Source organism: Triturus cristatus, chromosome 2_1 (genome assembly GCF_964204655.1).
Source record: "Triturus cristatus chromosome 2_1, aTriCri1.1, whole genome shotgun sequence".
Lineage (NCBI taxonomy): Eukaryota > Metazoa > Chordata > Amphibia > Caudata > Salamandridae > Triturus > Triturus cristatus.
The window spans coordinates 971885379-971898686 of NC_140581.1; the positions used below are offsets into that span (position 1 = coordinate 971885379).

The following is a 13308-nucleotide window of genomic DNA, read 5'->3' on the forward strand; positions in this document are numbered from 1 at the left end:
TAAGGAAGAGTTTTTGTGACATATGGGGAATGAGCAATGCCAATTAACCAATTAGGTAATGCAAAAACATCTACCTCTGCGTGCATGGGCTGAGGCAATAGTGTGCAGTAGAAGTATGCAGGGGAGGCTACTCTGCAGATGTCAACCAATGGTAAATCTCTGGAGAAAGTTGTGTAAATGGTCATTACCCTAATGGAGTTGGCACAGCTGCCCACCAGAGTCTTTCTTTTCCATAGCAACTCTTGATACATGACATGGCCCCATGAAAAATTATGAGCTTGGGGGGGGGGTGACAGAACAGGCCATATGATGGGTCGTAACTGGGAAGATCTGTGGTGATAACTAATGTAATATGATACCGCAAGCCTGGGATTCAATTAATAGTCTCTTCTCCTACTTGGTGGGATGGGGAGGGAGCGGGGGGGGGTGAAGGAAAGAGTACAAAAATGCCCTCAGAGGACCCTGGTTAAGCAGGAAAAAGTGCGCCATTGGGGGGGCTGTAGGGGTGCCATCCATACGCACATGGATACAGGAATTGGACAAATGTATGATAGCTGAAAAGGAAGTCTTCATTATTCGGGGGTGCCCAAGGAAGTGGGGGGAGGCGGGTGACAGACCAGGCCATATGATGGGTCGTAACTGGGAAGATCTGCAGGATCAACTTGTCAGGGTAGAAGTATTCAAAGGTGTTCAAACTGAGGGGGGCGAAGTCCTCCGACCGAGCATGCATATGTTATTGCAACTAACAATAATATATTCCATGTAAGAATTCAAACCGGGAAACTATACATAAGCTCAAAAGGAGATGCTATCAAGGAAAGTCAGCACAAGTTTCAAATTGGAACAATGAAAGAAGATGGAATAACCAAGTAAAGGAAACCTTTCAGAACAAGCATTACAATGCAATAGGATGGGCATTTATTACTATTGCATTGCAAACGGAAGTGCGGGTGGGAAGGGTGCGAGAAGGCACCAACAGCTGGGTGGCAGTACAGAAGGCACGACCAGCGAGGGGGGTGGGGGGCGCGAGCTGGGGGAGGAGAAAATAGTGCTCATGAAACACGGAGTAAAGGGGCCAGTAGCCATGGAAGGATACAAATGACGGAAGGCAGAATTTAGAAAGGACAAACACACAAGCCAATGAAAAAGTGGGCGGGGCTTCCCTCACATAGTCAACTACCACAGATCACCCCCAGAGGCTGGCTCAGGGCTCGACCTAAAAAAGTGGCACTTAAGGTTTCCTAAGCTAAGATGACTGAGCAAGGAAACATATGAAAGCCAACATGGTAGCCAGGTAACCCTGGACTCTAGAAACGGTCAGCCCCCACTGAGCAAGATAGTAGAAAATGCAAGACTTCAGAAAGGTGCGATTTAAAGGGATCGAAGTCTTGACACACAAAATTCAATTTTTTTTATAAATTTTTTTATTATGTTTTGGCACTCCGAAGAGGTCCACATAAAACAAGATACACAAATAGAAATACACATTCTCAAAGTAAAAATGACAACTACAACATTTTCCACTGAACAAGATAATCAGCGACACATACCTCCATTTTTTATCAATAAATAGCTAAAAAAACCTTTTAAAAAAGTTAAAAATATTGAAGCTAAACATTTCATTTGGAGGAGTATATAAGGCCTGCAAAAAAGAATTCACATTAAGGATACCCAATTGCAAGCATATTGATCTTAACCACTTCGAACGAAGTGGACGCAATGCAGGACATATAAACAGTACATGAGAACGATCCTGAGCAGACATATTACAAAAGTTACATGTGGGAGAGGACCCATACCATTTTGCCAAAAGAGTATTTAGGGGCAGCAAGTCCTGCCTTGGGAGGAACCAAAATCTCCGAACGCCATGTGGTAGATTCCAGGTGACATAGGGTTGGGCAAGCTTTATTGAGTATGTGTTAGCAAGGAGATCACCTCCCCTCTTTACTAGCATGGACTTCTTGTCCAACGTGAAGCAAAGAGCCCAAGAAGCCTGTTTCAAAAGAGATTTTAGCTGGGAAGAAGAAATAGTAAAAAGGGTACTCTCTTCCAATTCAAGAAGTGCCACAGCCTTTCTAAAGTTCTTAACAATTTGGGAGTACTCTCTTAAGCTACCCAACAATTCCCCCTTGAGAAGGGATCTCAAAGTCCCCGTTTCTCCTCTAGCCAGGCTGGCAACCCATCGTACTAGAGCGGACAGGCCCTGCGCCCAACTACTACGGAGACCGAATTCAAGTCTACAGGCAGCCACAGAACAGGTGAGGTTGAGAGAAGTTATAGACCTTAATAAATTTTCCTTCTACCAACTGTAGAAAACCCCAGTGCTTTAAGTCAACCAGTTCCATTCCGTACAGGAGGGTTGATGAACTTTTTGCCCTATAGACCTCCAGTAAACAAGCAAAGTGTCTTCTCTCTGTGGCGGAATAAAGGGCGCTCAGACTTTTGCCTTGAGACAGGGCTTTACGGGAATTATTATCGATATGAGGCTTCTCACTCAGGTTGGCAGAAATTATTTTTCCTAAGAAGGTATATGTCTTAACCACCTCCAATTTCTGACCACCAACTGACCAACCAAAATTCTCTGATTTAGATTTTTTCTTCCCTGTAATGCACATAATTTTGCTTTTTGTGGCATTTATCCTCATGCAGTGGGTCTCTGCAAAAAGATGTAAAGCCTGCAGACGATTAGCTAATCCCTTAGGTGTTAAATCTAGGATAACGATGTTGTCTGCATATAGGAGGCAGGAAATAGAAGATCCCCCCACTACCGGGGCTATGCCAACACAAGATGAAAGCGAAGCTGGAAGGTCAGCAATGTACAGGGAGAAAAGTAATGGGGCCAGTAGACAACCCTGTTTTAATCCATTAATGGAGGGAATAACCCGCGATAACCCCCTTTCTCCACCTTGTAACACTCGGCACCAAGTGTCCGTGTGTAAAGACCGCACCAGATCTAATAGAAGAGGGGGCATGCCCACACACACCATCAAACAAGCTTGATCCAGCGACCCACATAAACGGATTTTGTAAAGGGTTTTCTGACATAGTGATGTTTGCAACATCAGCAGAGTGGGTAAAGGATTCGGATCCTGCTCGATCGCAAAGCATTCATCTTTTTCGGATTGGGGTAGAGGATCTGACCAAAGTGCTGCAAGAGCAGGTACACCCTGTGTGGAAGAGGTCGAAGAGTGCCAACTGATCAGCATCCCAGATCCTATTTGATCAAAATGGGCGAAATGGATCAGGTGTGCTCGATTCTCCTGCACCTTCCACAGGGTGTGTGGGAGAAGAATCAGTGAAAACAAGTACAGCAAGCACTGAAATCAGCTGAACTTGAAGGCATCCTACAGGAACAGAGGACACTTTCTGTTCTGGGAAATGCCAAAGAGGTCTATGGATGAGATTATCTCATTCATTTTGGGTTGTGTTTTCGACTAGTGGTCTTTCAGTTAGAAGTCACTGAAAGTCTCCATTCATGCAGAAACACCCTGTCATATGGGTCACTAGTAGGTAAATGCTCCTTCGCTACGCCGATGGCACAGGCGAATCTATTAACAGTTCACCTGATGATATAATGGACAGTGTCATCTGACAGGATAAGAATGGAACTGCCGGATATTCAAGGCCAGGCAGCTAGACAGTAGATCTAGCACGTTCATGTGCAGCCGCTAATCTGACGAGGATCAAGAAACAACCACCAACATGATCTACAAATGAGAAGCCCTATAAGGTAGCATCTGTGATCACAGTAGCCAATGCATGTGAAAGACTCAAATGACAACTCACTTGTGAGTGGGGGGGTCCACAAAACAGTGTAGAACGGGATGGACCAACTGGAAAATCTGCACCCGACTCAAGAGAGGCCCACCCACACACCAGAGGATGGAGGTATAAGGGTGGGGGAATGGAGAGAGGAGTCAGAGGTTCTGAGGTAGCAGGTTTGTCAGATGGAGGAAACAATGTATTTCCAGTTGGCAGAGACCTTTAGATCCATCACTGCTGAAAAAGGAGTGGAACAATTGCATTTGAAATTGATGAGTTGGTGTAACCGGCTTAGAGGGTTTTCCCCGCCAGGCTGCCAAGCACCGTTATAGCCTCAGGACGAACTGCCTTGCAGGTGATGCCAAGTACATAGATTGGGACCGAGTCATTCTATTCTTATAGCAGTCCAGAAATGAGTCAGTCTTTTCACAAAAACAACCGCTTGCATCAAAAGGCATGTCCATCTGAGAGGCCTGAACATCTCCTGACAAGTCAGTTGGACACATCAAGTCATGCTGGCGTAAAACACGTCTCGGCTTCTGGAACGGGCCACAGAACTCAGGCCACACTTGCAGATTCGTCTTGCGGCATCACAGACTGATTCAGAACAAGCATTGGCATAGCCAATAGGTCTCACCTTTGGAACCTTTTAAGTATTTAGTTATGCAGTACAATATCTTTGGTGCAACAACATCAACTGTTGCATGTCTAAACAGTTATAAGGTCCCAAAGGTGAGACCTTTAGGCTATGCCAATGCTTGTTTTGTTGTTGGCGGCAAATTATCCATGGGCAAACTGTGCACAGAAAAACCTTTCTGGGTGCGCCTTGCTGAGATGCTTCCTGCTGCGCCGGCAGACAATCCGGTGGTACTAAGATTACAGCGGGGAGAGGAGAGCAAAGCCTTTAATTGTGCGAATCATCAGATTAAGCCCCACACTAGGTGTGGCTCGTGCTGTCGGCTCCTGCCCCTAAAGAAGATTTACAGACGACGCTGGAGACAGAAATATGCAAAGCGATGGGTACACAATGGCACGGAGAGCTGTGACCGACTTGGGGTGTCTGACAGGAACACTGCCCCCACCAAAGGGGCTGGTCAGACTACGAAGAGGTCCACAGTCCAGGTGCACGTGAGCAGGGCCGGACTGGGAACCAAAACCGGCCCTGACAAAGTGCTCGGCCGGCCCCCCGGGGCTTGGGGGTGCAACCGGGCTCTTTTCCAGGGCCGGTTTTCAGCCGATTTTGTTACAGGGCCGATTTTGCAGCTATGCTGCAAAAACGGCCCTGTAACAAAAACGGCCCCCAGGGGCCCAAAACCGGCCTCCCACCCGTGCAGTGCACCGGGGGATTGCCCAGTGCCCGCTACGGCCAGTCCGGCCCTGCACGTGAGCAGCGAGGATCTGGGCCTTTCTGTAAATTTGAATGAATATCACTGCATGTCTACTATGTAGCCCCCGTGCCCCCTACATCAGGTACGCGCCAGCAATGAGGAACATATAGAAGAGAGCAAGGAGAAGGTGGGGTGGGGGTGACTAGTCCATGAGTGGTGCTGGAGGGAAAGGAGAAAAGGGGGCAGTGGATACAATGACGAAAGAGGGAGAAGGGGCAGCAGTATTTACCAGTGTTTTTCATTTCACTATCTCAGTGTCAGTGAAAAGAAACACTGCAGTGCATGAAGGGTCGTTCAGCTGTACCTTGGCGACGATGCAGGCTGGAAGAGGGTGAAAGCGTAAATGCCATGACATCTGGAGGGGAAACAGCATTTACCAAGCATGCCATCACCACGTAGGTAAGTATTTATACCTTTACAGTGCAGGTTTAGAGAGAAAAAAAAAGAAAAAAACAATCCGGTTCTTACATTTTTTTTTTATTTTTAAAATAGCGGTTTGGGGTTCTCCTAAATATTATAAACTAATGAAATTATATGTCTGTTACCTAATCACTGTACTCATTAAGTGCGTGCGAGAGAGGGAGCAGGAGATGAGCCCGGGAGTGGTGCGTGCGCGCACAGGCAGCTCTTTTTTGAAGCACTGCACTTGTGGTGCGCCGCTGCGTGCTCCCGCAAGCTGGATGCCGCCACAAGCACGAGTGTGTGCTTCCAAAAAGAGCAGAACGACGGCTAAAGGACCTCCTATGTAGCGCATGCGCGCTGCGTAGGCGAGACCTAAAAAGGCTTCCTTGTGTGTTCTGGACTGGTATGCTTACAACAGCCAGTTTATCCAATTCCCACATGGCATGAACATGGTGTCCTAGCAGGCAGATGGCATTCACTGTTCAGTGTGAAGCTGCCTGAAGCAGAATCTCTGGCAACTGGCATGAGGACAATAAGATTTCAGATCACCAAGAGAGGATCTAAGGCACCTACCAATCTGTATAAAGAGTGCTGGAGCCAAGGTCTTCTATCTCAGGCAGCCAAGAAAGGTTCCTGTACAGTCTCCTTAAAAAGGAGCAAGGGTACTGCTACGGAAGAACTATTTTGCAAGATTTCCAGCAAAACATTAACACTTCTGCTCCTCAGGCAGCAAAGCCAGACCCAAAGTTTTGCAGATTCAGGCAACACTGTATTAAAGGAACATGCTTCCTCTATCAAGGACCCAGAAATAAAGGGATGCCTTGTCCCAGAGAGGTATTTAGGTCACCAGCAACTTGCAAGTCAACATAATTGACAGCATCACAGTAAGGAGGAGGAAGCAGACTGTCAGTCTCAGTACTACCATCCTCTGTGTGCACACAATCCTCATTAAGGAGTGTTGTGGCATCTCAGTCATGGCGAATAACTCCTCCATCCAGGTGAATTTCTGGGCCTAGGAAAAGACTGCTCCGAAGAGCAAGTTCAGACCTTCTCTTTTGCGACACAGATAAATTCAGCTGATTTACAGGAAGGTGCCTGTAGCGACTCAGTATGGCCAGGAGGTCTGCTCCAGGATGAAGACAGGCAGAAGCAATTTCTTTTAGGTGCCGAGACCAGAACCTGTGGAGGGACCTGAGCAGTCAAGCCCAAAAGAGGGGGCCAGGCGCTGAGAGTGTCCCAGAAAGAATTGGACCCTAAAGATGTCCAGCATCGCTGTCAGAACGCCTAGGCCTGCGCGAGGTATGCAGATGTAAACTATTGCAGCTTCAGGGGACTAGGAAGATTCCAGTGTTTTGCAATGGCACGGTTTCCTCAAGTTAGATGATTTCTCATTCCTACGGCGTTTTTCTTTTTGTGGGAAGATCTTTTTGGAGATCATTCCCTCACAGGTGACCTGCCTGTAAGAATAAGGCTACTCCTTGGAAAGTCCCTTCAGAACTAGATCAAAAATAACCTGGCCTGCTGCTTGCAGATGGCCTTCAGGGGCATTGGGGAACAAATTGCAGGTTGCGTCACTAATGGTCAAATCTAACATGTGACATGCAGACGTCATGTGGATATAAAAAAGAAATCCACTTGTTCTGGAACCCTTCAGAGTGGACATCTGATCTAACGATTCTCGAAGCTGAAGAAAACGTGGTCAGTGAAGCACTGAGAGAGGTTCAGTTCACGTCAACGAGGCACAGACCCCCAGGAATTAATATTGGCACTATTAAATGCTATCCAGCCTAGTCTCATGTTTAAGGGGGAAAAATCAACAAGTCTCCTCAGAAAAATAATTTCCTTCAGATAGATCAATCAGTGAGTTAAACAAGTAATTGAAAGGGGGATGGATGGCACAGCCAGTGTGTTCGGGCTTCAAACATTTAATTAAACAAACCAACTGGCGCCACAACGGGAGCCACAAATTTGCCCAACAAAACATAAGATGCTGTTCATTATATACACACACACACACATATATATATATATACACACACACACACACGCACACAAAACAACACTAATACGCGAAAAAGTACGTCTGCAATACGGGATATGACGTAGAACTACAGAAGTAAGCATACTTCTATATAATAAACATTACTATGTAAACACAAATAAACAAGTATTTGCCAGCTCAAGAATAATACACAACGTCACCAAATATCACGCAAATACCACAGCTGCACGTCCAGTGTGTAACGCGGTTCCCAACCTGCAAACCCTGTTTTGAACTGGAGGAGAAAGCGAAAGCAACTCTAGATTGCACGTGCCTCCTTGGATTGGAAAAAGAACAGCAGTTTCTGGATTGAGGGGAAAAAAACATACGGCCTTCTTACTCAACAAATAAAAACATTTTGAAGGTACGAAAAAACAGCTGGGGATCTTGTCTAGTTGCCTAAAAAAATCATCACCAAAGAAAAGAACAAAATGAAACACTTCTAATGCGAATGGCTAGTAACAGCCTTTATTACACGTATGAAAGCCAGGTCGCTGGCGACGACCTTTGACCCAAACTTCGAGTTCACTGCGCGGTGACCAATCAATACTAAACAGGTAATAAAATGAATTCATCCAACACGTTCGTTTCGTACCTTCTCGGCAACTAACATCCTAAAACCGCTTAACATTCTACAATATGATACCTTATTTGCGCGCTGCACTTAAAGCCTCACTTACCAGTGTCCATGGCAACCCCCTCCACCAATGCAATATTAATATGGCTTTAAAAATTCACCCCCTCGGGAACGCTGCCAAGAACAGCAGCCAACCGTTGATCCTGGAGTGAATGAACGAAACAGCAACCCAGGAATCCGGTTCTCGGCTGTCAGACCGGAAGGGGACAAACCTCGTAGCTCCAAGCCCGCCCCCTCCCTTCACCATGTTTTCTGTAGTGTGTGAAACAAAGAAGCCAAGCAGTCAGTGTAGGACTGAACTCGACTCCGAACAAACCGTCGCTCCTTGCAATCCATGTCAGCTTTAGCATTCAGCAGTTAAAATGCAGAAAATAACGTTTCAATCTGAAAAAACATGTTTGCATACATCTGTTTTCATTTTTTTCATACATACCTTATGCGGGCTGGAGAATTTCACTTTTGGGTTGTTATCTATTTCCCACAGACCTTCGTTGAAACCCTTTCTTTTATTGGGCTTAGCATATCTCTCTTTATTGGGCAAATATGGAAATATATCATTCGGGCCCAAATAGGCTCTGGAAAAAAGAAAAATAAATCTTACCTAATTGGGGAGATGCAGAAACCAAAAGCAAGTATTCAGGCGGCATTCACAGTTGCACGACACGAGAGGTCTTCGTGCGCAACAGAAGCACCGCCTTAAATAGTCCGTCAGCATTTCACTACTATGCACTTTGCTAGATTTTGCTTACCGTTCTCCAGAATTTTCTGACAGCACACGATGCAAACGTGTTACTATAAAGTGATGTCTGAATATTAGACACATTGAACGTGAGACCAAATTTAAAATTACGGGCGAGGGCTGTGATGCCAACGAGTGGGCGGGGCAATGGCAGCGTCGTGCTGGCTGTGCTGCAGGTGTACAAGGGCCACCCATGACTTTTGACGGTGTCCCCGATTGTCCTTGCAGCACGGCCCTCTGAACGAGGTGCAGCACCATTCCTAAACAAGCACTGGCAAAGCCAAAGGTCTGGTCTTGGCAATCTAGTACGATGCTTATTTTTTTCTTATTGTAAGCACAGGCAAAAAAAACATAATAAATAAATAAGACACCACCATCTAAAAGTGGCAGCCATATGTTTGCAATAAAAAAATTAGATTATCAAAATAATCATCATTGCATTTAATTGTAATAGGCAATCAAGGGTGCTTCCTTGCAGGCTGCTGTACACAACGAACAGGGAAGTGAATGCGAAATAAAGAATGTGGAGTGCACCATCCCATGACCCAAAAGGAATGATTGGTTTAATAGAGGGGGTCCAGAGTACAATAACACTACAGACACATTACAGCACGCAGGAGGACCACCATCTTGCACTCCCATGCACAAAGACCAAAAGAGGCACCACTACTTAGGGTGAAGCAACACAAGTCAATGGACACTATAAAGAACTGAACAGACCTTTAACAGATTTTTAATGGCATAAGCTGGTAGGAACGCTGGGCAGGTCAAAAAGACTATAGCCCTCAATGATAATTGTGCAGTCACCATCACTAGTACGCTCATTGCCTGGGAGATGGGGTCTTAGCCACCCTCACTCAGGTTGGAGGTTTGATTGCTAAACAGCACAGAAAAAATGCTGAGAACTTCCTGTGGTCTCTCAAATTCAAATTTATTGGGGCGAGCCAGAAAAAAACAAATAGGATGGCCCAATATCATTTTTCCAATCCATACAGTCAGTGGTTGTGAGAAAGTGGCTCTGTATATACTGTTCCCAAATAGTCCACAGTCCCCAGAGGTTTGGCAGAGGCTAAAGTTAGATATAACCTTACTCTCTAAAGTGGTGGCTTGGTCGAGCAGTAAGGCAGTATCAGAGGACAGTGTAAAGCACTTGTAGTACACACTCAGTCAGCAAAATGATTTCACACACTCAATAACTGAACTCTAGGCCAATGGTTTATATAAAAAATATATGTCCTTTTTTTTTAGAACCAACAATAGGAATTAAAATATACTTTCTCAGAATGATATGCTTTATATAAATACTTCTGCAATAGGCAATTGGCTTTTGTAGAAAGTTACAAGTTGTTGCAATAGGCAACACAGTTTTAAACACAACAATGCATTGAGTTAAATGGAAGTTTCAAGTTATTTGCAATAGATTGCTTTCAGGATTACTTTTGAGATTCCAGGACTGGATCCGAGATTCAGTCCTGGGACAGTACTTAGAAACAAGTCATAAAAGTCGACTTGGTTACTACTAGGATTTTTAAGTAATATTTTGCTATTTTAAAAGTTGACAGAAGAAATTTCATAGAAAACAGTCAATGATTCCCTATGGAAGAAAATTCAAGTTGCAGGTATAGTATGTTCTTGTTACTTTTGTAATCCAGTACTGGGTGCCTAGACTCAGTACTGGGACCTTTATCCAAAACAGGTAAGTAATTACGTTTTCAGAAATTATACGAATTTTTAAAGAATATTTAAAGTTTGCAGAAATTGACAGAAGAAATTTCACAGAAAAACAGTCACTGATTTCCTATGGGAGAAAATTGGGTTACTGGTAAGTACAGTTGTAAGTATTTTTTAGAGTTAGTGCTGGGCACCAAGATCGAGCACTGGGAGCTCACCTAATAGCAGGTGAGTATTTTCGTTTCCGTTACTCTGCTGATTTTTGGTGAATATTTTAAGTTTTGAAAAGTCCACACTTGGAAGAAATTTCAGGAAAAACCAGTCAATGTTACCCTATGGAGAAAATTGAGTTATCGGCTTTAAGGTAAGTACTCGACTGGCAGAGTTAAGGTTCTGGGCATAGACTCAGGGGTCTCCCAGTGTCAGGTAGGTACAGTTGTTTCACCCTCAGCGGCACAGAGAGTTAGGCCCAATGTTATCCTATGAGAGGTAGGGGGGCCTTGGTTGGTGGCTGCTGACTAGCAGGCCACGCGGCTGTAGGAGCTGGGCTCCTGGTCACTTGCTCATGGCAAATGGGGAAGTAGATAGGTGTAGAGGTTACACTGCCAGGGCCACTCGGGCGGCTGGGTGCAGGGTGCTTTTGAGCCTTCGGGCCATCAATTGATTTCAAAGGGAAAGCTCCGGTTTAGAAAAAGACTGCAAGCTCGGGGACGAAGATTCTTCAGGTGCCACCACCACTTTGAGAGGTAAGTTGGGTAGTTGGAGGATAGGTCGGTACCCCGGGATTGGGCACAGGGGGCCGCGGGGCGCCGGGTGCAGGGGTGCCTTTTGGTGTTGGGAAATCTTACTCTCTGTTGATCGCGGTTGGGGGGGCACCTGGTTCTGAGGCTGCAGGCGTCTTCAGGAGCGTCGAGGGAAGTCCTTGGGTGCTGAATGCACGGTCACAGTCGCCGTGGGGTCGTCCTCGTGGTCTTTGTTCACTCAGGCACAGGCCAGGCTTGGCGGGTGCAGAGTGTGAATGGTTCGCGGTTCCGGGCTGATGCCAGGGAGTAGAAGTAGATTTTGAGTAGAGCCTCTACTCATGGGAGTCCCAGGGGCTTAGAGCCAAAAGGTAGCCAGGTCCTCCGGGGTTTGTGAGGTTGCTGGCCACAAGAGATGCCGGGTTGGAGCAGGAGCAGGTTCGAGGGTCGACAGGCCGGTAGGGCTGGGGCCAAAGCAGTTGGTGTCTCCCTCTTCTTAGCAGCTGCAGGGGAGGTCTTCTTTCTTCTTGCTCTTCTTTGTATTTCGGAATCTGGGGAAGGAAGGTTAAGGGTGCCCCTAAATACTAGATTTAGGGGCGTTACAGGTAGGTGAAGGGCAGGGACCAATGGGTCCCTGTCCTGGGGTGGGTACACCCCCTATCCTGCCTCTCTCCTGTGGGAGGGGGGCAGTAGCCTAGTCCTGATTGGGCAGTGCTCCCCATCTTCAAGATGGCGAGGGCCCGGAGATGTGCTTCACCTCGCCTCCCCCACCTGTGGGGTGGGGTTGGCAGGCTGGCACATCCCCTGTCCTTATTTGGGGTTTCCGGCCAAGCTTCCCGTCAGAGTGGGGGGTGGCAGTGGCCGGGGGAAGCTCACAGAGGTGGCATGCCTTTGAAGCTTCCCCCTGACCATCCTGGGGGAATAGATCTAGCACCTCGCCCAGGATATGCATTGTTGCAGACCCAGGAGAGCAGGGGCTCTCCTACCCAGGGGTCCAGCAACATGTCTGCTGTGTGGCAGCCTAGGCAGCCTCTCAGACCAGACGTGGATTGTAGGTTAGGTTTCAGGGGGCATCTCTAAGATGCCCTCTGGGGTGCTTGGTACATTAAATCCCACACTGGCATCAGTGCGGGTTTAATGTGCTGAGAAGTTTGATACCAAACTTCTCAGTCTTCAGTGTTGCCATTATGGTGCTGTGGAGTTCGTGTTTGACGAGCTCTCAGCACCATGTACTCTTAAATGGCAGCACTGCACTTACAGTGCCCAGGAATGGACCTGGGTACTGTAGGGGCACAGGGCTCCTGCTCCTGTGCCCACACCACTGGCATAGGGCACCCAGCTAGAGGGGTGGCTGATGTATGTCAGGGCAGTGTAGGTGGTGGGCATGGCACACAGGGATGTGTGCCATGTCGACTCTTTGTTTTGTCCTGTACCCAGACACTAAGCCTGCAAGGGCAGTGTATGTGTGTTAGGGTACAGGGCCTCTAAGGGTGGCACAATGAGGGCTGCAGCCGCTAGAGGCCTTCCCTGGTCACAAGGCCCTGGGTACCTAGGGTACCATTTACCAGGGGCTGACATGTGGCCAGGGTTTGTCAATTTGGGTTTTAGGTTTTTAGGGAAGGAACATAGGCTCGGGGCACCTGATTGGCAGGAGTCCAGGGCACACTCAGTCAAAGTACATTCAGCAAATCAGCAAAAAGTGGGGGCATACCATGCAAGAAAGATGGCACTTTCTCACAGTGGTGCCCAAACCTTTTCGACTCACGGCTCCTATGACCTACTGCCTGTGGCTCCGCATCATGTTACTTTTCGTGGAAGGTGGGGGATGCAAGCCTGGCCTCAAAGTACTTCCATTTATCTCCCTGAAAATAATTGGGATGAAGTTGATCAATGTATTATAATCATAGATGTAAACCTATCCTAGCCAC

At 46.7% G+C, this 13308-nt stretch overlaps 1 protein-coding gene across 5 annotated transcripts in view; it reads right to left on the reverse strand.

Annotated features, from left to right (window-relative positions):
- Nucleotides 1–13308, reverse strand: part of PSIP1 (PC4 and SRSF1 interacting protein 1) — a 543316-nt gene that overhangs the window by 347332 nt on the left and 182676 nt on the right. For 2 of the 5 annotated variants that reach the window (XM_085633866.1, XM_085633873.1), the window contains exon 4: nucleotides 8664–8805. In XM_085633866.1, the coding sequence (XP_085489992.1) occupies nucleotides 8664–8805 (142 nt within the window). Of the gene's footprint in view, nucleotides 1–8273; nucleotides 8424–8663; nucleotides 8806–8831; nucleotides 8888–8979; nucleotides 9182–13308 lie in introns of those variants that run through there. The other 3 variants (XM_085633883.1, XM_085633902.1, XM_085633893.1) reach the window with 3 other exon arrangements.